This window comes from Hyperoodon ampullatus, assembly GCF_949752795.1.
Source record: "Hyperoodon ampullatus genome assembly, chromosome: 1".
In the NCBI taxonomy this organism is placed as follows: Eukaryota; Metazoa; Chordata; class Mammalia; order Artiodactyla; family Ziphiidae; genus Hyperoodon; species Hyperoodon ampullatus.
Window position 1 is genome coordinate 36,216,867 of NC_136914.1, and position 22,218 is coordinate 36,239,084.

A 22,218-nucleotide genomic window follows, 5' to 3' on the forward strand; every position below is an offset into this window, starting at 1 on the left:
AATTGGTTTCTTTCTCCATCTTAATGCAAATAGTGGTGTTTTATCCCTTAGTTATGTCTAAGTGTTGCCAGTCTTTTCAGCATGATCATCCTGCCAACTACTTTCATTGTTTCCACTTTGCTGTGCTCCAGGGAAATGAGGACAAGCTGAGAATTAGACTGGGATTTAATATCCCAGGGTTACAACTTACTTGCTTAATAACCTTGGACAAATCACAAAGGCCTCACTAGTCCTTTGTTTCCTTATCTGTGAAGTGGGGAATGATAGTACATACCTCTTAGTTTGGATGTGAAGATTCAGTGGGATCTCATGACCCACCTCGCTAGCACAGGGTGTAAGTTTGGCTTTTAAAATTTTCTAATTAATCACTAGAATCTCTACATGTCAATATGTTTGGGATCCCCTATTTAAAATCTCCTTTACAAATTTACTAAGAACTCTAGGTGCTTACTTTTCCGAAGGAGGCTCCTTCTCAACCCCAAATGGAGAGAAACTCAAAAAAGCCCGACCAGCCCACTGGTAGGCCCTGGTCTCAGCTGCTGTGTTTTGTTGGGACCTTTTGAATAAATTGGTACTACTGAGACCAGTGGGTCCTTACCCCCTGCTGCCATGCCCCTTCTGGTCCAGATCCTTGCACACAACTTGGTGGCGCCCAGGCTTGGCCTCTCAAGGTTACTTCTCTTCTGGTTACATCCACATACTCAGTTGTGTGTCCTGTATCACCCTGTGACATCTGTGCCAAGACAACTGGATCCAGAGGAACTTGTCACCTGTCCAGACATCCCTTCCTTTCTGGATGTGTAATTAGATTTTATTTTCTACCAGTGGACCTCAGTTGTAATCATCCTAATTCATTTGAGAAATTCTGCTAACGCTGAATTTCAAAAGGCAAGTGGCCAAGGACACCTTCCCCTTTGGAGACTCCTTAAGTCCACTTTGCAAATTTAGCCCCCTCCTCCAAGCTATTAGAGCTGAGTACCAAGCAAATCACCAAAGTTCCTATCACTTCATCATCTATCAAGAATGGCTTACTAAACCTAAATTTGTATAATTAATAAGGGTCATTCAAGTGATTATTTTGGGAACAAAGAAGGACTGCCAAGGGACTTTTTGACATTATCCAGACAGAAATAATCTGATACCTTCTTACTAAATAAGGTTAAAAAAAACCTTCTGCTTCACCAGACATAGCCACGTATGTATAAAGTACCTAGCATGCCTCTGTCACTTAGTAGGTGCTCAAAAAATGTTAGTTCTCTCCTTCCTCCATTTTTCCTCAGCTCGACCACCCCTCAGCATCATTTAGCTGGGAACATGTAGCTTTCCAGAGACCTAACCCACTCCTAAATGTCCATTTCTCTGCTTGGCTCTGTATGAACACAATATATATGGTTCTGGGTTGCCTCCTGACAGGCTCACCAAGCTTGGTGTAGACATTGGCTTGTTCTCGGGCATAAAACAAGAATTGGTGGCAGCAGGTCCTCATGCTGACCTCTGATGACCTCCAGCAAGGTTCTACCTTCAGAGCTGCTTTTAGGGAGTGTTTGCCTCAGGCAGTTTATACTTTCTGCAAATAGTTAGATTTCATTTTACATTTGTATTCAACTTGTTTTTAATACAGCAAACATGCCTGGAGCATTTTGTCATGGAAAATAATTTGCTAATCCAAAAATAAACAATGCATAGCTAGTATCCCTCTTTGTCCCACAAATATACTTCCTGCTTTCTGTGAGAAAGGGTGTGGCATCTGCTGTCTTGGAGCTTCAGTTTCATGGAACTATATTTTCCTTGTCTGGTTTTGCCAACAAAACATGTGTCCATGTGGTTAAGGCACACAGAGGGGCCCTGGGCCATTGCAGTCAGAGGCTGACCTCAGACTCTGTCTTCAGCCTTCCAGACAAGCTCTTTATTACATTTTTTTGCTGAATTCCCAGACCTCACTACAAAACCTGGGGTGAGGCATCTCAAAAAGAAAGTGACAGCTCCCTTGAATTATTTTGTGTTCAGAAGTGAGTTTCCACATGTTTCATGAGGCAAATCAGGTGCTTAATATCATATTATTTTTACAGGTGTTTAATTATTGGCTTTAGACACAAATTCTAATAGAAATAGAAAGAAGAAAAAGTGAGACTAATTCCAAAGCTCTCTTGAAATTATCCTTAGTCCCTCCTGACATTTCCTTAACTGGCCTTTTGTTTTAATGTCTTCAACAGAAGAGTTTTCCTAATGCTGTGAGGTGTGGCTTTGGCTTAGTTGCCTTTCTTTTTTCCAGAGTTAGCCTTTGTCTCTGCAGAACATTTCATCCTAGCTTTTGGAAATCCCTACTGAACTTGGAGAAATTATGCCTTGCCATCCAACCTCTCTCCTGGAACACAATGTGATTTCTGACAGCATACCAGTTGCTCCACTTGACAGTGTTTGCTTGTCTCATTTCACTTGAATATTCACTAGTGAGTAAGAACAGAAGTGGAAAGCCTTACTTACCACAGTTTATTATATGTTTCATGCCCATGATAATTACTTTTGTAATGCCACTCGCAAATAAATTGATCAGATTAGGATGAATCACCTGACTGGCCAACAGCTATTGGAATGATCCTCCATGTGTGACTTGGAATTATTACAAAACGTGGCAGGATAGACCTGCCCAGCCATCGCGGCAGATGTTCATTTGTAATGCTGCCTTAAGGGATAAGGAGATGAGAGCAAATTGTTCCAGCAGCTCAGCCTGCCCTGCCAACAGTTCAGAGGAGGAGTTGCCAGTGGGGCTGGAGGTCTATGGGAACCTGGAACTTGTTTTCACAGTGGTGTCAGCCGTGATGATCGGCCTGCTCATGTTCTCCTTGGGATGCTCTGTGGAGATCTGGAGGCTCTGGTCGCATATCAGGAGACCCTGGGGCATTGCTGTGGGACTGCTCTGCCAGTTTGGGCTCATGCCTCTTACTGCCTATCTCCTGGTCATCAGCTTCTCTCTGAAGCCAGTCCAAGCTATGGCTATCCTCATCATGGGGTGCTGCCCAGGGGGAACCATCTCGAACATTTTCACCTACTGGGTTGATGGAGATATGGATCTCAGGTAAGTTACACTAGGGAAGCTCAGCTGTCTTCCCCTGATAGCACTCTGCCAGGGATGGGGGTGGGGATGGGAGGTACTGACACCTTCCCGTTAAAAACTCTGCCAATCTAGGTAGACATTCTATTGGGAAACATTTTACACAGACTTGTTCGGTCCCAGAAGGACTTTCCTTTCTGAACTTAAAATTTACTTTGCTGTGATTGTCCTCTGTTTTACTGTCAACTACTTTTCTGAGTAGAGGTGCTGTGTTCATATGCAACAGTGAAAGCAGGTCTCCTTCCTCACCCAATGGCCCTTCCTAGGCGTGAACTCATTCTCACCCACACTGATGGCTTTAACAACAGTCCTGGTTTCACAGTCTCCCAGGACATAGGTTCAGAATCCCAGGAAGCCAAGGATACTGGTTGGTAGCTATTGTAGTGGTGGTGGTGGCAGCAGCATAACCAGAATGAGGGCCTCATGGCTCTAATCAGCAAGTGGTGCCCGAGCACCTACTTTATGAGATCAGTATTTTGGGGGACTGGATAAGGGAGCTTTAGGGGTATGTGATAGATATATCCTGTTTTAAGTGGCTATTGAGTTGACTTGGGGAGCAAGAAAAAGACTTATGACTAAAACTGTTCTTTCTTGTTGTTTTGCAGATGTTTAACATTCATTACTAGAATCTCATTCCTTTCATTTAAGCCAGTGACCTTATTTCCAATTATGGTGTAGATAAATACCCCAGGAAGCATTAAGCTTTATCATTCATTTACATTTTAATGAGATTGAATTAGTCACAAGTATTTTGGAGTGCTTGTTTTGATAGGGAAAAGAGCATTTGAGGAAAAAACAGAGGAGCCACAACTGGAGAAAATGACAGGGCTAAAAACAGTGGTCTTTCTAGAATCTTTGCCTACTTCTGAACAAACTGTTTCACCTTTTGCCCAGAGAAAGAACTACTTATAAATTTAAATCTCTGTTCGATGTGTATGTCATTTAGTTGAGATTTATCATACAATGAATGAATCAGAGGTGCTGACCATGCTGGGAGTTGATGTTAGTGAGTCAGCTGCAGGTATGGGTTTCTAGTTTCCTGCATGTGCTGAATGTTTAGCATATGGAACTTATTTCACCTATAAATTTTAATGGGTTCATGCCAAACAGACCAATAATTAATTTTCATATGGCTATGTTTCTGGTTACCCACTTATCAAAGATTTGAAATGAATCACCTGCATCGCTAATTTAACCCCCCCCCAGGGAAAGTGGCGGGGGGTGGGGTGGTGGTGGTGTAATGAATTGGGAGATTGGGATTGACATGTATACACTAATATGTCTAAAATGGATAACTAATAAGAATCTGCTGTATAAAAAATAAATAAAATTAAATTAAAAAAAACCCTAATGTGCACTGCTAATTCAAATTCAATGAAGTTGACCATTAACATAATAATTGGGAAATGATAAATATTCTTTACACAAAGTCCATATAACAGTGATAAATTCCAGGGCCTGAAAGTTTTTGGAAAGAAAAAGAAAACATAGTTATTAAGTACCCTGACAGGCATGGGGTCTATGCTTTCATGTATTTTCTTTCCCTTCTTTCTTGGCTCTCAAAATAACCTTGTAAATGGCCTTTTATTATTCTGAATTTTACAGCTGAGAAAATTGTGTCTCAGATTGGTTAAGTATGTTGCCAAATGCTACAAATGAGTATGGCAGAACTCAGATTTAAAAGCACATCTGTTTCTCATCAGTCTGCAATTTAGGCACTTTCTTCAATGCCATTTATTAACACAACTAGATCTTCTCAGCAGGAACATAAATCTTTAAGCAGTGTTCTCAAGCACTTCTGTTCTGGGAAAGAGAACATTTATTACCTTCATCTCTTATTAGCCAAAATTATAATAAAAACACCAATTAATAGGAAGTCTATAAAAGATAAAGCTCATTTTACTTCCCTTAATTAGCTTTTAACTTTGGTCAAATTATTTAACCTGTAAGCTTCATTTGTAAAACATGTTAAAATTACCTATTCCCCACAAGGATGTATTTTAAGGAGGAAATATGTATGTATGTATGTATGTAGGCATATAGTATGTTATGTTATAGTAAATGTTAGCTACTTTCCCATTTTTTTAATAAAATTTTGATTTTGAGCCTCACAAACAAAAAACAAAACAAAAAACAATCATAAAATTTAAATTCTAAGAAATGAAATTTTAAAATGGGGACTAAATATTAGATTTTCAAAAACTTATAGATACAAGAGTAGTAAATCTTAATTCTCAGTAAAAATTGCAAATAGGAAATTCAGTGTTATCAAGTGAAACAATCTACAAGTTCATTATGTTTTTCTTACTTGATTACCAACAAAAATAACTTAAGCAAAACTCACTAGGCAGTCATTGATAGAAATTTTGTTTTTCATACTGGATAAAATCCAAGAGCATTTAGTACAACATCTTCATTTTACAAATGAGGAAATTTAGATTTAGTGCTCTTGAGATGAGTGCTAAACCTAAATGTGTTTCTCATGCCTTAACTCCGTGCTTCATTCAATTTACTTGCAGTTCTCCATTTGTTCACACCAAACAAGGAGTTTCAGAATCAACATGTTTGAACCAGTTTCTGCATTCTGAGTATCTGTTGCTGACACCAGTCATCCTTCCAGTCACCGGGACTCATCATCCTAGCAGTCCCTCCCCACCCCATGACTCCCCTTCATGCTTCACTTTCTTTAGTCAGTCCTCTGGCTAGTACTGTAGCCCACCCTCTCGATGTCACCCATAGCTATTGCTTCCTATCTGTCTACTGCCATCACCTCAGGTCAGGCACCACAGTTTCTTTCTTGGCCAATTGCAGTATCTTCACAATGTTCTCTCTACCTTCAGTCTTTCCTTCATGGTTTTGTAGTAAGTGGATAAGGCAGGCTCTGGGGTCAGACTGCCTGTCTTTATATCCTGACTTGGGACCTCTTTCTGTAAGTGGAAATCATAGTACTTCCTTTATGGTGCTGTGAGGAGAAAAGGAACATATTATACATGTAAAGGCTTCTCAACACCTGTTAAATTGGGTAGAACCTAAGCCGGGTCTAACTGACTCCTGCAGGTTTATTTACCATTAACCCCTTAAGCATAACAGGTCTTTGGTCAAAATGGACTATGTTTTTTTTTTTTAAAGATTTTATTTTTATTTATTTATTTATTTAGGCTGCGCTGGGTCTTAGTTGCGGCACATGGGATCTTCATTGCAGCATGTGGGATCTAGTTCGCTGAACAGGGATTGAACCCCAGCCCCCCGCATTGGGAGCACAGAGTCTTACCCACTGGATCACCAGGGAAGTCCCTAGTAACTGTTCTTTAAACATACCCAGCACTTTTCCAACTTTCTTTCGCCCATTGTCTTCACAGCCTGCAACGACAACTGGCCTGATCTGTCTCCTCCAATCATCCATTATAACTGTTCTGGAAAACAGTTGGCCTACATGTATGAAGAGCCTTAAAATTATCTTGCCCCTGGACTGAGCTCTGCTGATCTTGGCAGGGCTCTCTCACATGTCCGGGGACTGGCTAAATGTGGACTGATCTTGGATGGCCTCAGCTGGGACAGTTGGGCTCTCCTCCCTGTGACCTCTCATTCTCCAGCAGGCTAGCCTAGACCTAACCACATGACAGTGTCTGGGAAGCTTACAAGGTCTCCTGAGGCCTGAGCTTGAAAGCAGTTCACCATCACTTCCACCACATTCCAGTGGCTAATGCAAATTGCAAGGCTAGCCCAGATACAAGGACTGGAGAAGTAGATCCTGCCTCTCAGTGGGGTGAGCTGCAAAGTCACAGTGCAGAGGGCATGGAAAAGAGGGGGAGAAAGAACTGGGGACATTTTTGCAATCTACTATAATAAGGATGGACAGAATTCTTGCCTTGGACAGTAGGACAGGAAAACAGATCTGGCAGTACAGTGTCATAGTTAAGTGCACCAGTCTGGAGCCATCCCTTACTAACTGGGTCAATTTGGCAGGTTATGTAAATTCTCTATGCTTTAGTTTCCTCACTTCTAAAATAGGGAGAAACATAAGTTACCTCATGGATTGTTGTAAGGATTGAATGAGTTAATATATATAAAGTGCTTAGAGTCTTACTGGCACAAAATGCTGTGTGAGCTATGATTATTATTATATGGGTCAGGCAAAAGAGCACTGTGTCAGGGGCCTGTGTTTTAGTCTCTGCTCAAGGAGCTGTGTGTCTTTCAGCATACCTTTCTGGACCTGTTTCCTCATTTGTAAAATCATTGGGTTAGACTTTCTGAGGTCCCTTTTACTTCTTCTTTTCCATTATGGTTTATTACAGGATATTGAATATAGTTCCCTGTGCTATACAGTAGGACCTTATTGTTTATCCATTCTACATGTAATAGTTTGTGGGCTTCCCTGGTGGTGCAGTGGTTGAGAGTCCGCCTGCCGATGCAGGGGACACGGGTTCGTGCCCCGGTCCTTCGGGAAGATCCCACATGCCGCGGAGCGGCTGGGCCCGTGAGCCATGGCCGCTGAGCCTGTGCATCCGGAGCCTGTGCTCCACAACGGGAGAGGCCACAACAGTGAGAGCCCCGCGTACCGCAAAAAAAAAAAAAAAATAGTTTGCATCTGCTAATCCCAAATTCCCAATCCATCCCTCCCCTGCCTGCTTCCCCCTTGCAATCACAAGTGTGTTCTCTATGTTTGTGAGTCTGTTTCTCTTTTGTAGATAAGTTCATTTGTGTCATGTCTTTTTTCTAATGTGGTAAAATATACATAACATAGCATTTACCATTTTAACATTTTTAAGTGTACAGTTCAGTGGCATTAAGTACGTTCACATTGTTGTACAATCATCACCACCATCCACCTCTAGAACTTTTTCATATTCCCAAATTGAAACTCTGTATCCCTTAAACAATAATTCCTCCTTCCCTTTAGGCCCTGGCAACCGCCATTCTAATTTCTGTTTCTATGAATTTGACTACTTTAGGTATCTCATATTAGTGAAGTCATAAAACACTTGTCCTTTTGTGTCTGGCCTATTTCACTTAGCATAATGTCTTCAAAGTGCAGCTATGCTGTAGCTTGTGTCAGAATTTCCTTTCTTTTTAAGGCTGAATAATAATCTATTGTATGCATATAAGACATTTTATTTATCCATTTATCCGTTGATGGACACTTGGGTTGCTTCTTCCTTTTGGCTATTGTAAGTAATGCTTCCATGAACGCGGGTGTGCAAGTATCTGTTGGAGTCCTTACTTTCAGTTCTTTAGGGTATAAACCGGAAATGGATCTGAGGCTCTTCTAAGTTTTAAGTATTTTGTGACAATAGGAAAAGAAAAGCAAATTATGAAGTCTAAGCATCCCCCTCTCCCACCCCAGTTTTTAGTGTTTCTCCAGAAACTATTTGACAGAGATGCCTCTCCTCTGTCCCATAGCACTAAATATGCAATGCTTTCTTGTCATCTATCAGAGCATACTGCAGTAGCTGGGCTACTTTCAGCCTCACTAGGTCTCTGAGCTCCTCCAGGGCTTGTTCCTCTGCATGCTTAGAGCCAGCCTGGTGGTGGCAGGGGCTTGATAGATGAGGGTGAATGACTGAAGGAAAGTTTCTGGTTGCTCGTGTGTGTTACAAAACTTCTCTTGAAATGCAATCAGTTTATTGGTACAACTCAGGACAGCTCCCACTGTCTTTAGTTTGATAACTTTTTTTTTTTGGCCATACCATGCGGCTTGTGGGATTTCAGTTCCCCGACCATGGGTTGAACCCTGGCCCCAGCATTGAAATCCTGGAACCCTAACCACTAGGCAACCAGGGTACTCTAGTTTGATAACTTTTGTTATATGAGGTCTGTTCTTCCGTGAGGACGTGTTTGTGTCCTCAGCGGCAGAGAAAGGATTCTGACTACTGGTGGTGGTAGAGCCTGAGGGATTCAGTGGCCAAATTTGACTTTTGAACTTTAAAGGAGCTCCTGATCCTTCAGCAGAAACCCTGAAAATAGGACTTCAGAATCTTCAGATCTGTCTGACAGGGCCTGGTGGAGAACTGAAGATCATCTTGAGAGACAGAACTTAGATTGAATCCATGCGATTTAGTGTGTTTCTATAATGCTATGTACCTTAATTTCCTTGTCTATAAAATGAAAATAATACCTACCCATAGGGTTGTTTTATAGACGAAAAGAGAAAATGTATGTAATGAGGTCTGATACTTAGCAGGTGGTGCTCAATAAATGCTGGTTACCGTTCTTGAGAAGCAGCAGACGGGAGTAACATTTATATTTAAGGATGGAAAACCTGGCCTTGAACTCTTCTCTAGGCCCAAGTCTGTTGATCTGATCTTATAGCATATTCCATGTCCATCTGACTACCTAGATAATTTAAAAGTTTTTTTCAGTGGGGAAGCAAGCATGTACTTTCATAGTTTTGAGTGTCAGAGTTCCTGAGTTTATTGATTTCAAACTAAAACAACATGCGTATAATTTAAACCCCAATTGCAAAATGGTATACTCATCGACACTACATTTTAGTATAATGCATATATATGTAATTTCCATGTTTTAAAGGAGGTTCAGGATTTACCTGTTTGTCCAGACTTGCTTAATCTGTCCCATTATTCTCTGTAATAGTTTGCAGATGGTGACGCCATTCTTCTTAGTGCAAGTGGAATCTTGTTATACTGAAATCAGATTTTGCCAACAATTTTCCTATATGTGAACAGCCAAGAGACCCAGTTGGCCACATCCTGTGTTTATGCTACATTGGAATTTCATGGCAGTAAAACAAAAGGTGTGACTATCCAATGCATTCAGACACATTCACTTGTGCTTTTCCAGCTTGGCAGAGCACCAGGGTCCTCTGTTGCCTTCCTTGACCATTACTGTGAACATTATGGGCGTGAAGTTGTATAAAGGGTGGAAGTAGTAACCTATGTAATCAAGGATATAGAATCAGTCTGATATAATCTCACACTTTGCTTCCCACAGTCATGAATCTTACCTTTCTGGTGTTTGAGCCATAGCCATAGAGGAGGAAAATTCTCTGCTAGTTCTCCAGAAGTTCAAGATCAAAGTGATGTAATATGGAATTCCTTTCAGGATGTGGTGATATGAAGAGCCAGGAATGTAGCACTATCATAGACTAGGAATTTGGAAAAGCGTTCGAGACACACACTCTTCTTGAATACAAAGGTTTGAGAGCTGTGGCAAGCTGCTTTTCTTCCTTAATCTGCTCTCTAGTTAGGAAGAAGACTTTGCTCAAAGTAAGCATTCTTTTTTTTTGTGGTACGCGGGCCTCTCACTGTTGTGGCCTCTCCCGTTGCAGAGCACAGGCTCTGGACGCGCAGGCTCAGCGGCCATGGCTCACGGGCCCAGCCGCTCCACGGCATGTGGGATCTTCCCGTACCGGGGCACGAACCTGTGTCCCCTGCATCGGCAGGTGGACTCTCAACCACTGCGCCACCAGGGAAGCCCAAAGTAAGCATTCTTAATAGAATAAGATAATTTTAAATCTCATATGGAGTGAAATATATGCAAGAACTGCTCAGAAAAGTTTGAAAAGAAAGACTTATGTGGAAGTGTCTGCTCTGTCATATACAAAAATACACTATGAAAACATCATAATTAAAACAGTCTGATATTTGCTTAGGAAAAAAGGACATTTTGAACACACTTGAACATACATATAATATATAATGAAGTTGGCACTTCAGTTTAGTGAAAAATTGTTTATTTGGAAAATTTAACACACTGGCCCCTCAATATAGAAGACAATAGATTAGTTTCATATCTTATACAATATAAAATATAAATTTTAGGTAAGTTAAAGATATAAATGTAAAATATAAACCTATGAAAAAGTAGAAAGTGGGGGCAATATTTGAATAACCTCAGGAGAGGGGGAAATCTTTAACTAGGCAAGGAACTTAGAAGCCAGGAAAAAAAAAAAAAGGACACATGGACAGATTTGACTATCTCAGTGTTATTTATTATGGCAAAAGTCATAAGCATAGTAAAAATATAAAATAACCTTGGCAAAAATATTTGTATTACATTTGATGATATGTACCCTAATCTTAAAGTAGCTCCTACAGGTTAAGAAAAGAAAAATCAGACAAGAAAGGCTGTTGAGAGGGGGTATCCAAGAGGTTAATAAACATGAAAGAAAGCACAACCTTGTAGAGTCAGGTGTATAACAAAAGAAGAGTGAGATGCAGTTTTCAATGTTCTCATGAGAATTAAAAGGGATTGATGGCCTCCAGTGCAGGCAAGATTGTGAAATGCAGCAAGCTTTTTTGAAAATAATCTGGAAGTATCTATTAAAATAAAAAACAGAAACTTTTGACACAGCGATTCCACTCTGGAGAATCTATTTTACAGAAAGAGAAGAATTATTTCAAGTGAAATATATATAAGAATGTTTATTACTGGAGTGATTGAAGAGGTTATGGCATATTTATGTTGTACTCTGCAGTTCTTTAAAAAAAAAATGAGTTTGTTATATCTGTTGCCCTGAAAAATGCCTATGATATTAAGTGGAGAAAAAAACAAAAGCAACCAAGCTGCAGAGTAAGTTGCTTTAAAAAGAAAACAACAAAGCCTCTGTTCTCTGAACAGCATCTATAAAACAGGATTGTTTAAATGAAAACAAAGAGGAGAAGGGATATATACAAATACTTGTGAATTACCTAAGTCTGGTTTTCTGAAACTGGTCACCAATTAGTTAAATATTTGACAGTGCATCTTTGGGCTGGATTCCCAGATGGGAGATTGTTGGGTCAATGAGTAAACGCATGTGTAATTTTGCTAGATATTACCAAACTCTCTCCAGGGGTTGTGCCATTTTGCATTTAAAAAAAAATAAATTTATTTATTTATTTTTGGCTGCATTGGGTCTTCGTTGCCGCACATGGGCTTTCTCTAGTTGTGGCGAGTGGGGGCTACTCTTCGTTGCAGTGTGCAAGCTTCTCATTGCTGTGGCTTCTCTTGTTGCGGAGCACGGGCTGTATGTGCACGGGCTCTAGAGTGCAGGCTCAGTAGTTGTGGCACAGGGGCTTACTTGCTCCGTAGCATGTGGGATCTTCCCGGACCAGGGCTCGAACCCGGGTCCCCTCATTGGCAGGCAGATTCTTAACCACTGCACCACCAGGGAAGTCCTCATTTCACCAGCAGTGATTGAGAGTACAGAGGATTATTTTTAATATCATTGAAGTATAATGGTTGCTGCTTTGCTGGGAATATAAACATTCTTCTGATAGAAAATGTCAAAGTTATCACAGACAGATTATTTTATAGACAGGGTAATTAGATGGAAACATTGGTCATTCATATTATGAGGAAGAATGATGTGTAACTTGCAGGACTGATCAAGTCCTGGAGGACCCTTGCTATCTCTGCAGCAGACATTAGTCCTACGAAGGGTCTCCTTCCCCTCCTCGCTGGGCTGGGAGGTAGTGAGCCTCAGTCTCTAGGCCATTTGTACCATTAACACAGGTTGGGCATATACTATATGCAAGGCAGTCTGCTGTGAGAATTTAAACTATGAATATTAGAACCTTCCAAGACTCTTGAAGCCTAGTGTTGAAGGGAATAAACTCTTGCTTTACCCCTGGGTTGTGTTGTATAATGTTCCCTGTGCCTCACCTCATCTGTAGAGCAGCATTAATCATGTCTATAAACAGTTTGTATGTGCTGAAACAGATTGTGTAATTTTTCCCAGTGATTAAAAACACAAGTATTTTGTTTGGCCTGAAGAATATCTCATTTCCATTTACCTTATTTCCCCTAATTTTACTGATTGATTTTGTTGCTGGTTTTATCACCCAGATAGGGACAAAATCCTATAAAGACAGAAAATAGATTCCTGGTTATCAGGGGCTGGGGGGAGAAGGGAATGGGGAGGGACTGCTAATGGGGTGGAGCTTCTTTTTGGGGTAATGAAAATATTCTGGAAATAGAATAGTACAGTCACATATACTAAAGCTACTTTAAAATGCATGAATTTTATGGTCTATGACTTATATATCAATAAAGAAGAACTGTATAAGGAAAAAAATTAATCCTTATAGTGACTAGCAGAATGTTTAGGACGAGTAAATGCTCATAAAATATGAGTTAATTGATAGATGGCAAAAACTGCAGGAAACTTTTTTCTAGACAAATACGTCATCATTTGTTGAATAATAAAACAGGAGGCAGTTTCAAGTAACTTACCCTACATAATCTCTAAGAAGTTGTACCCCAGGAGTTGTTTTTGGTAAGGACTAAATTCTTCATTTCAAACTTTCCCTCTTAAGCATCTACTTTAATTTTACTTTCAGCATCAGTATGACAACTTGTTCTACAGTGGTTGCCCTGGGAATGATGCCACTCTGCCTTTATCTCTACACCTTGTCCTGGAATCTTGAGCAGAATCTCACCATTCCATATCAGAACATAGGTCTGTATTGGGCTTGTGACATGAAATAGTAATAGTAATGGTGATGGTAATAATAATAGCTGTTGTTTACTATGTGTCTCCTTTATACAGGGGTTTAAATATGTTATCTAATTTAATTCTCCAAATAACCCTACAGTATAGACTCTATTACCAGTCTCATATCCTGTATTTTCAGAACTAGGGAGGTGAAGTAACTCGACCAAGGTCATGCAGCTGGTAAATGCAGACTGGAATTCTGACTCACGAATCTGACTGCAAAGTCCAAGCTCTTAACCCCTACAACGGTTCACTTTTGAAAACAAAGCCAGAAAACTTACTTATTAAAAAAAACCAAACAACCCTTATATAATTCACTAGAAAGCAGTTAGACTCATTATGACCCACAGGTGAACTGAATCACAGTGGCTCTAATGAGACCTTAGTTCCCTCAGTCCCACCTTTTATATTACCTGTGGCCTTGACCTCTTTACTGATAAACATAAATGGTTCCTATTGAGTATTAAAGCATATCCACATGTCACAACCACACCCATATCTCTTTCATTATCTCCTTAAACTCTGAGAGCTCTGTGGACTCACTAGGATTGGAAGAAAAACTTGGTGAGATGATATGTCTATTCTGGTTTGATCAGAGTCTTTGGAGAATTGGTAGAAACTATGATTCGTAAACTCCAAAGTGTCAATCTGGAGTCTCAAGTAATTACTTGGAGAGCTTAACAACCCATGGCCCATAGTTCAGAACCATGAATAGAGCCATGTCCTGATAAAAGGCGAAGCCCATTGTATTTGTAAAATTTGAGTGAAATCTTAATTTAGAAATCATGATTTTATGTGCAACTTTTTCTTATCACTATTTAATATATTCTGTTTTAATAATATACTCTAAAAGGCACTTGTAAACAATTAAAGCCCAAAATATGAGCAACTCATATGACTTTGGAGCTAGTATTGCAAGTGAGCAGATTTGGAAAGTGGCACTGGAAAATGTCAGTGTATGGATCCTATTGGCAAGTAGACCTCTGCTCTGTTGAGCCTGTCTTTAGTCACTTGTGTTAATTAAAATATTATTTCTCTACCTGCCTTTGGGTTACCTGGCTACACTTGGAAATATAAGAACTTCCTCTGGTTTCTGTAACAAATGCTGTTTTTGTCTTGTAATAGATATTTTTTACCTTGCGAAGCAAATCACCCATTGGCTTCAAATAGAGAAATAATAGCTATAGTTGTAGAGTGGTGACCCCATACATAGCAACCAAAGAATTTTGCAGACATAAAAGGGTCCTCCTGTTTTCTAATCTTTACATTTTCAGTTGTCTCTAAAATTCCATGTGACTGTTGAGGGATTCTGAGAGAAATGAGAGACTGTTTGTGACGGCATTCAGTGGTATCATATACCCTTCAAAGATTGTCTTCTAAACATTAAAAAACATTTTTTTGGAGGTGGATGCTGAAATAAAATGCATCTTTAATTAAAGCTTTTATCTAATTGAAATAGACCTAAATTGTTGAGAAATGGGTGGTCAGGGTGAGAGGGGATACCATCTGACAGATTTTTCTTCTCTTCAGGAATTACCCTTGTGTGCCTGACCATTCCTGTGGCCTTTGGTGTCTATGTGAATTATAGGTGGCCAAAACAATCCAAAATTATTCTTAAGGTAAGCAACTCCATGGGACAGTTAGCACATTTCAGAATCAGAGACTTCACAAATAGACGTAGGCAATGACCAGAACAAAGGGGCCAGTCAGACACGGCCCCACACCTAGCAATTTTCTTTACGTGTCCTGCATTTTTGGATCCAGCCACCATATTTCCTCCACTCTAAGCCTTGCTTTGTCACTCCAGTGGGCCCCTACACTGAGGCTTATGACACCCTGCAAAGCATGGAACTCGTGCTTTAGTGACAGAAAAGCTTAGGCCTGCGTGTGGCCAGAGAGCACCCATTTGTTCACAAGCCTTCACACAGGTGCTCTCAAGCAAAGGCTGTTCAAGTCTGCATGAAACCGGGCCCATTGTTTATGAGTGTGGCTGGCTTCCTGGAACAGCAGGATGAAGGGCTGTCTTTCACAAGCATTCCTGGGTGAGCCTCTAAAGATGGAGTTTGTACACACAAACAAGGGCTGCTGACCACACGAGTAACTGTCAGAATGAAATCATCCAGAATGCACTGAGGAGTCTGGCCCTGGAATGCTGGGAGCTGGAACCCTCTACCTCCTCTTGACTTTCCAGGGTTGTCTTTTGTCTGCTGGGGAAACAAGCCAATGTCCTTGTTAAATGGTTTTTAAAATTATGTGGCTTACATAGCACAGGGAGATCAACTCGGTGCTTTGTGACCACCTAGAGGGGTGGGATAGGGAGGGTGGGAGGGAGACGCAAGAGGGAGGAGATATGGGGATATATGTGTATGTATAGCTGATTCACTTTGTTATACAGCAGCAACTAACACACCATTGTAAAGCAATTATACTCCAATAAAGATGTTTTAAAAAATAAATAAATAAAAGAGGTTTTTAAAGACAGAAAAAAAAAGTTATGTGGCTTGAGAGGAGGTGTTCTCAACAATGGTGTCCATCTCCTAGGGTGTTGTCCATTTTTCCAATTATGTATTGTTTTAGAAGATATATACTTTTATTATATACTGCTTTCATGAAGATTTAAAAAATGTTTTAGTTATTTTTTACATTTGTAAAAAAAGACATTTGGAGCTAATTGGAGGTTTGGCAAATAAATGTCAGTTCATTTTAGTTTGTGGTTTATGGTTTGGTTCAGTTTAAGCTCTTGATGTTTGGCTCTACCTGACAGAACATGCCACTCCATCTGCCTGCACGAATGGATGCTGCTTCCCCAGTTTGGCACAAGACTGAACAACTCCCGCTAGTCCTCCAATGAGATGGAGAATGAGAAGAGGGGTTGACAAGCAGACAAATTAGCTGGGCACAGGGAGCCGGAGGAGGGCTTAGATGCTGTGCGTCCGGATTGCACATGGTGACTTTACTGTTATTTCAGTAGGAGAAAATTTCCAGTGTGGCAACGTGTGGTTATAATTTTGCTTATAAAACAGGAGGAGAGAGTATGATCATGCGAACCTCTTACTTTTCAAGTACTGTATCTTGGATTACTTTCTTAAAAGGGCATCTAACAAAAAAATAATGATTTTGATGTTTCCAGATCCTCTACTAGGCCATCAGTGTCAGTGGAGAAATCAGATACATTTTCTGTATGTCTGTAAAGAGCAAATTAAAAACCATTTGGCTGGACTTCCCTGGTGGCACAGTGGTTAAGAATCCACCTGCCAGTGCAGGGGACCCGGGTTCGAGCCCTGGTCCGGGAAGATCCCACATGCCGTGGAGCAACCAAGCCCGTGTGCCACAACTACTGAGCCCACATGTGATAACTACTGAAGCCCATGCACCTAGAGCCCATGCTCTGCGACAAGAGAAGCCACTGCAATGAGGAGACTGCTCATTGCAACGAGGAGTAGCCCCTGCTCACTACAACTAGAGAAAAGCCCACATGCAGCAACAAAGACCCAACACAGCCAAAAATAAATAAATAAATAAATAAATAAACCACCCCCACAAAGAACTACCCAGCTGAGCCCAGCCCAAAAAAAAAAAAAAAAAACAAAACAAAACAAAAACCATTTGGCTATTCCATAGGTGCTGTGGCAGAAAATATTTAATAATATGTATAAATAGTCTGGAGCACCTAAGTTAAAACTAGGACATTTTTATCATTATTTTGGGATGTCTTCCTTTTCTGTTCCTAGTCCTCTTCTAATTTTAGATCTGATTCATTTTCTGATTCAGTTGCTTTTGGTAAATTTTAAACTTTGAAATCCCTTTCCTGGTAGAATGTCGACGGAGGATTTTTACAATCAGAGGCCTTTGTGTGTTCCAGCATCTTCCTGTTAGGCAGAGGCCCAGTCTTTCCCTGTATTTGAGCAGTAAAAATGATCCCAGAACACAACTCTCGTCCAGTGGGTTGTTTTTATTTTGTTTCGTTTCCCCATGACCGTCTTTCTCCACACCCTGAATCACTTCAAATCAAGGTTGATGCTGAACTGGGTGCATAGTTTGCTGTTTACATGATGTGAATGGGAGCTTGCCAAGATCCTGACTTTCCCCCACATATTCTGGGTCTTGCTTCCTCTTTATCTGGTTTAAAACTCTGACCACTGGGAAAAATTTTTGTTGATTTTTTTTTTGTTCCTATTAAACAACAAAAGCAAGAGACAGTATTCATTTGGGAGAAGATATCAGTATCTTCAATAGTATCTCATTTTACATTAATATTAGCTTAGGTTGTCTAATGAAGAATGGGTAAATTTCATTTGGAGGAGAGAAAAACAGGGAGCAAAGCAGTCAAGAAGTCATTGGTGGTTGAAGGCGTGGTAGGGAGAGAGTGGTGGATGGTCGGGCAGGGCAGATCTCGGGCAAGAGGTTACCAGCGCGGGGCCTGCAAGGACATGTATAGAGGTGTTGGATGCTTATTATCAGAAGTTTCACTTATTTCACAAATTTGTCCTATCCACGAAAAACTTAACTACCTAATCCTTCTGGCAGAATCCTCCACTTGAGAGGAAAAGATATTGATCATAAAATAAGAAGACTTAGATTTGTGTTGAGCTTCATCAAATCTAGCTCAGTCAAGTCACTTGACCACTTTGGACCTCAGGTTTCTTCTCTGTAAAATGAGATTGGATTTGGTGCTCTCTAAGTCCTCTCTTTGTTCTAAAACCTTCTAGGTTCCAAGGCTTTTGGAGCAGTGATGGACTTCGCAAAAAGACTGTGATGTTTACCTGTACCTCTTTTATTGGTTTGCCTTAGGTTGGAGCCATTGTTGGTGGGGTCCTCCTTTTGGTGGTTGCAGTTGCTGGTGTGGTGCTGGCGAAAGGATCTTGGAATTCAGACATCATTCTTCTGACCATCAGCTTCATCTTTCCTTTGATTGGCCATGTCACAGGCTTTCTCTTGGCACTTCTTACCCACCAATCTTGGCAGAGGTACAGTTAAATTATCCATAAACTTTTATAAGGAGGACAAATTAAACACACTGCCATTGGCAGGCTTTGCCACCTGGCTATGTCTGGAAGCACGAAGAGTTTTGATTTACAAGGTGGGTGGTGTTGTCCACTTGGGGAACATTTAGGGTGGTAACCAAGTATTTGGTGGGGCTCTGCCAAGGGTATCTCATTTCCTTCTTACTACAAGTCTGAGGGGCTGATACTCTGGGTATCTCATTCTACATTCTACAGATGAGCAAACCCTTCAGGGAACTTAAGTAACCTGACCAAGGTCATAGAGCCAGAATGTGGTGGACTTAAGATTTGGGCCTTAGGTCAGTACAGTCATATCCGCAGGGCATTGGTTCCAGAGCCCCCTGCAGACACCAGAATCCAAGGATGCTCAACTCCCTATTATAAAATGGCGTAGTATTTGCATATAACCTATGTACATCCTCCATATACTTTAAATCATCTCTAGATTACTTATAATACCTAATGTAATGCTATATAAATAGTTGCCTGCATGGCAAATTTAAGTTTTGCTTTTTGGAACCTTGTAGAATTTTTCTTTTCCCAAATATTTTTGATCCGAGGTTGGTTGAATCCGTGGATATAGAACCTGCAGATACAGAGGGACGACTGTAATTAGGAACACAGACTGTTGAGGAGTTGAAATATAATTGGATCTGGAGAGAAGGTATTCCTATGGCAAAGTGTAGTCAACAATCTTGTTTTTTCCACACCTGATGGCTTGAGAAAAATCAGGACTGAGATGCTGCATTTGCCTTGTGAATGGTCCAGGTGTGAGGTCCAGCTGTGTAACTTAATCTTGTCAGGTTATGGACAGGGCTCTGAAAGAAGTGAGGGTGGTCTGGAGAAAGTATAGCGTGCAACAGGGTGACTAGAAATAAAATAAGAGCCACTGAATTTGCCTTGTACTAGTGACGATATTTTCACTCCCACATTCCACACCCTTGTTACCTCCACATCCCAGTCCAGTCTGCAAAGAGAAGCTGGTTTATCAAACGTCTCTTTCCTCTCTTCTGCCATCTGTAAAAGCCTCAAGACGCCCTTTGTATTCAATAAATTGGAGAAGATGAAACTGCCTAACCCAGCCTCCAAGGTCCTGCCTAGGTTTTCCTTCTTCTCCCTCCTGCTTTTTCTTTTTCAAATGAGGTTAATTTTTCTTTTCTCTTCTGTTCTTTTCCTTTTTTTGTAATTAGAAAATGAATAAAATATAGAAAAGGAGAAAGTAGAAAAAACGTATTACTAAACGATTTTACCAAAGAAACCGTTTCAGACATTTTGTTTTCATGTAGGATTTTTATGTTTATTTTCAAGTGTTTAGTTTATACTGTTTTGTGTCTGACTCAACTTTCCATTCTCATCTCCTTCAATCCTCCACTCCCCGCAGGTTGGCTTAGAGCATAAGCAATGCTTACTGAATAGGCCAAGCTTATACGTGTCCCCAGAACTTTAATTTCAATCACTTCCCCACATTAAATGCCTCTTTCACTCTTTCCGTTCTTTAGTTTCACCCTTCCTCTGTGAAGCCTTCTCTAACCATTTATGCCACTTTTCTGAATTTCTACAGCATCTCCCTGACCTTCGATCATACTTTGTCTTGTGCTGTTTCTATGTGTATATCTTGTCTTTTCACCCAGATTCTCAGGGCAGGGTTCATAGGGCCCTATTCAGAGGTGCTTCTCAAGAGGCCACCTACAGAGTAGGCACTCAGCAAATAATTATTGAATGAATAAACATTTTTAGTGGTCTCAGCTCATAGCTTGCACTTATCGCTATATGTAAAATTTAAAAATAGTCCTTATTGCTAGTATGTAAAAATTTTCCATTGGTAGGTGCAGGACGATTTCCTTAGAAACTGGAGCTCAGAATATTCAGATGTGCATCACCATGCTGCACTTATCTTTCACTGCCGAGCAATTAGTCCAGATGCTTATCTTCCCATTGGCCTATGGACTCTTCCAGCTGTTGGATGGGTTTCTCATTGTTGCAGGTGGGTAAAGCCCCCATTGAGTGGACTTGACTGAAAATTGTTCACCCAGCTTACTAACTCCTTTTTCAATCTGAATATACATGTGCTGCCCTTGTGATACATTTTTAGCCCGACATTTCTGGGGAAAGTAAAATGTATAAACAAGATCCTTTGCCACAAGTGGAAGTTTCACAGAAAAATATTTTTAAAAACCTGTGAAAGTGAGCTTATAATTATAAACAAATAATCTTCACAAAAACAATGCACTATCAGAACTCTCCATGAACAATTCTTTATCTCAAAAATGACATTTGTTATGTTTTATTAAGAGCCTTGAAAGTCTTCCAAATGTTATTTCACAGTACATATGTGACTAAGAATTGTGCTGAATGTCTGTGAAATGTTTTTTAACTATGAAATATAATACATACAGATATTAAAAAATATATATGCTTATCTATCCCTACAGCCAAAAATACATCATTTTGCAGGCAGTCATTATGTAAGTTCACAGAAGGTAAATTTAAAATATATAGATTGATAGATATGTACACAAACATAGGTATATTTTAATCTTGGCCGTTGTAAATGTTTTATTGTTGTCACAGAACGTAAGGCTCAGTGATTACTGATATAACTAATTATATATTGATTACAGACAATTAATATAAGGAGCACTTGGGTTTAATTTTCCCACAAGATAAAGTCTAGCAGAATAAAACTCCTGGTCTTAGATCCAGGTTTTAATTCCTTCTCATGGTGAGACTGTGATGGAAGGAGTATGCTTGGCCCATTCCCAGCTACCTCCCAGCACCCAGGGGGCACCTGACCCATATTAAGCCCTCCACAGGAGTTGCTGACTGACTGGATGGATGGATGGACAGACGGACAGATGGACGGACAAGCTGTCAGCCACCTGATGAATGTCTCAATCACAATAGGTCCATTCCAGACAGAAATAGCCATCTTGATACACTGAATTATTTTGCTCTGTAGTCTTTTCTTTTCCCCGTCTTTTTCCTGTGTGTTTATATGTGTATGATCCAAAGCAAACAAACCCCCAAAGTATTGACAAGTGCACAATGTCACCAAATTATAGTCTTTGCTAAAGTGATTTTTAATACTGGTATGTTTTAACACCTAGCATATAAGATGTACAAGAGGACACTGAAGATCAAACACAGAATAAAGAACCCTGCTTTAAGGGTAGAAGCCCGCTTTAAGAAGAAATCCACTTCTCCCAAAGAGACCAGTGCTTTCTTGGAGGTGAACGAAGAAGGTGCTCTAACTCTTGGGCCATCAGGGCCCATGGATCTCCACAGGGCTCTCATGCCAACTGGCCAGATCTCATGTGCCAAGCAGGGGTTTGCTGGCTTGACTGGTCCCTGTCTTCCGCAGTGGCCAGTAAAGATAGTGCAGAGTTGATGAGTGAATCTCGTTGGCAGGGCTTATGGGAGTGTTTGCGTGTCAAATGTCAACATATTTATATTTCTGTGTGGACTGTGATTTGTCATAGGATCCCCTTTTGAGAATATGCTCTGCCTATTTCAGGTTCTTTCTTTGGGGGTTTACACAACAGATTTATTAGCTACTTTGTGTGTTCTTGTCTTCCCATACAGTGAAGAGTGATCCCCATTGTTATGTGAAGTCGTCAAGCTGTGAATTTTAATCTCACAAGAGTTAGAACTCTGTGTAGAGGAGATGT

The 22,218-nt window shown here is 40.4% G+C and overlaps 1 protein-coding gene across 1 annotated transcript; it reads left to right on the plus strand.

The window, feature by feature from the left end:
- Window positions 1-2,663: 2,663 nt before the first annotated feature.
- On the plus strand, window positions 2,664-21,954 carry SLC10A6 (solute carrier family 10 member 6; the record flags this gene model as incomplete). Its single annotated transcript, XM_079713163.1, has 6 exons — window positions 2,664-3,076; window positions 13,393-13,511; window positions 15,078-15,166; window positions 18,339-18,514; window positions 20,377-20,534; window positions 21,658-21,954. 6 exons carry the CDS (start codon window positions 2,664-2,666, stop codon window positions 21,936-21,938), a joined length of 1,236 nt encoding a protein of 411 aa, XP_079569289.1. The 3' UTR covers window positions 21,939-21,954.
- Window positions 21,955-22,218: the final 264 nt, after the last annotated feature.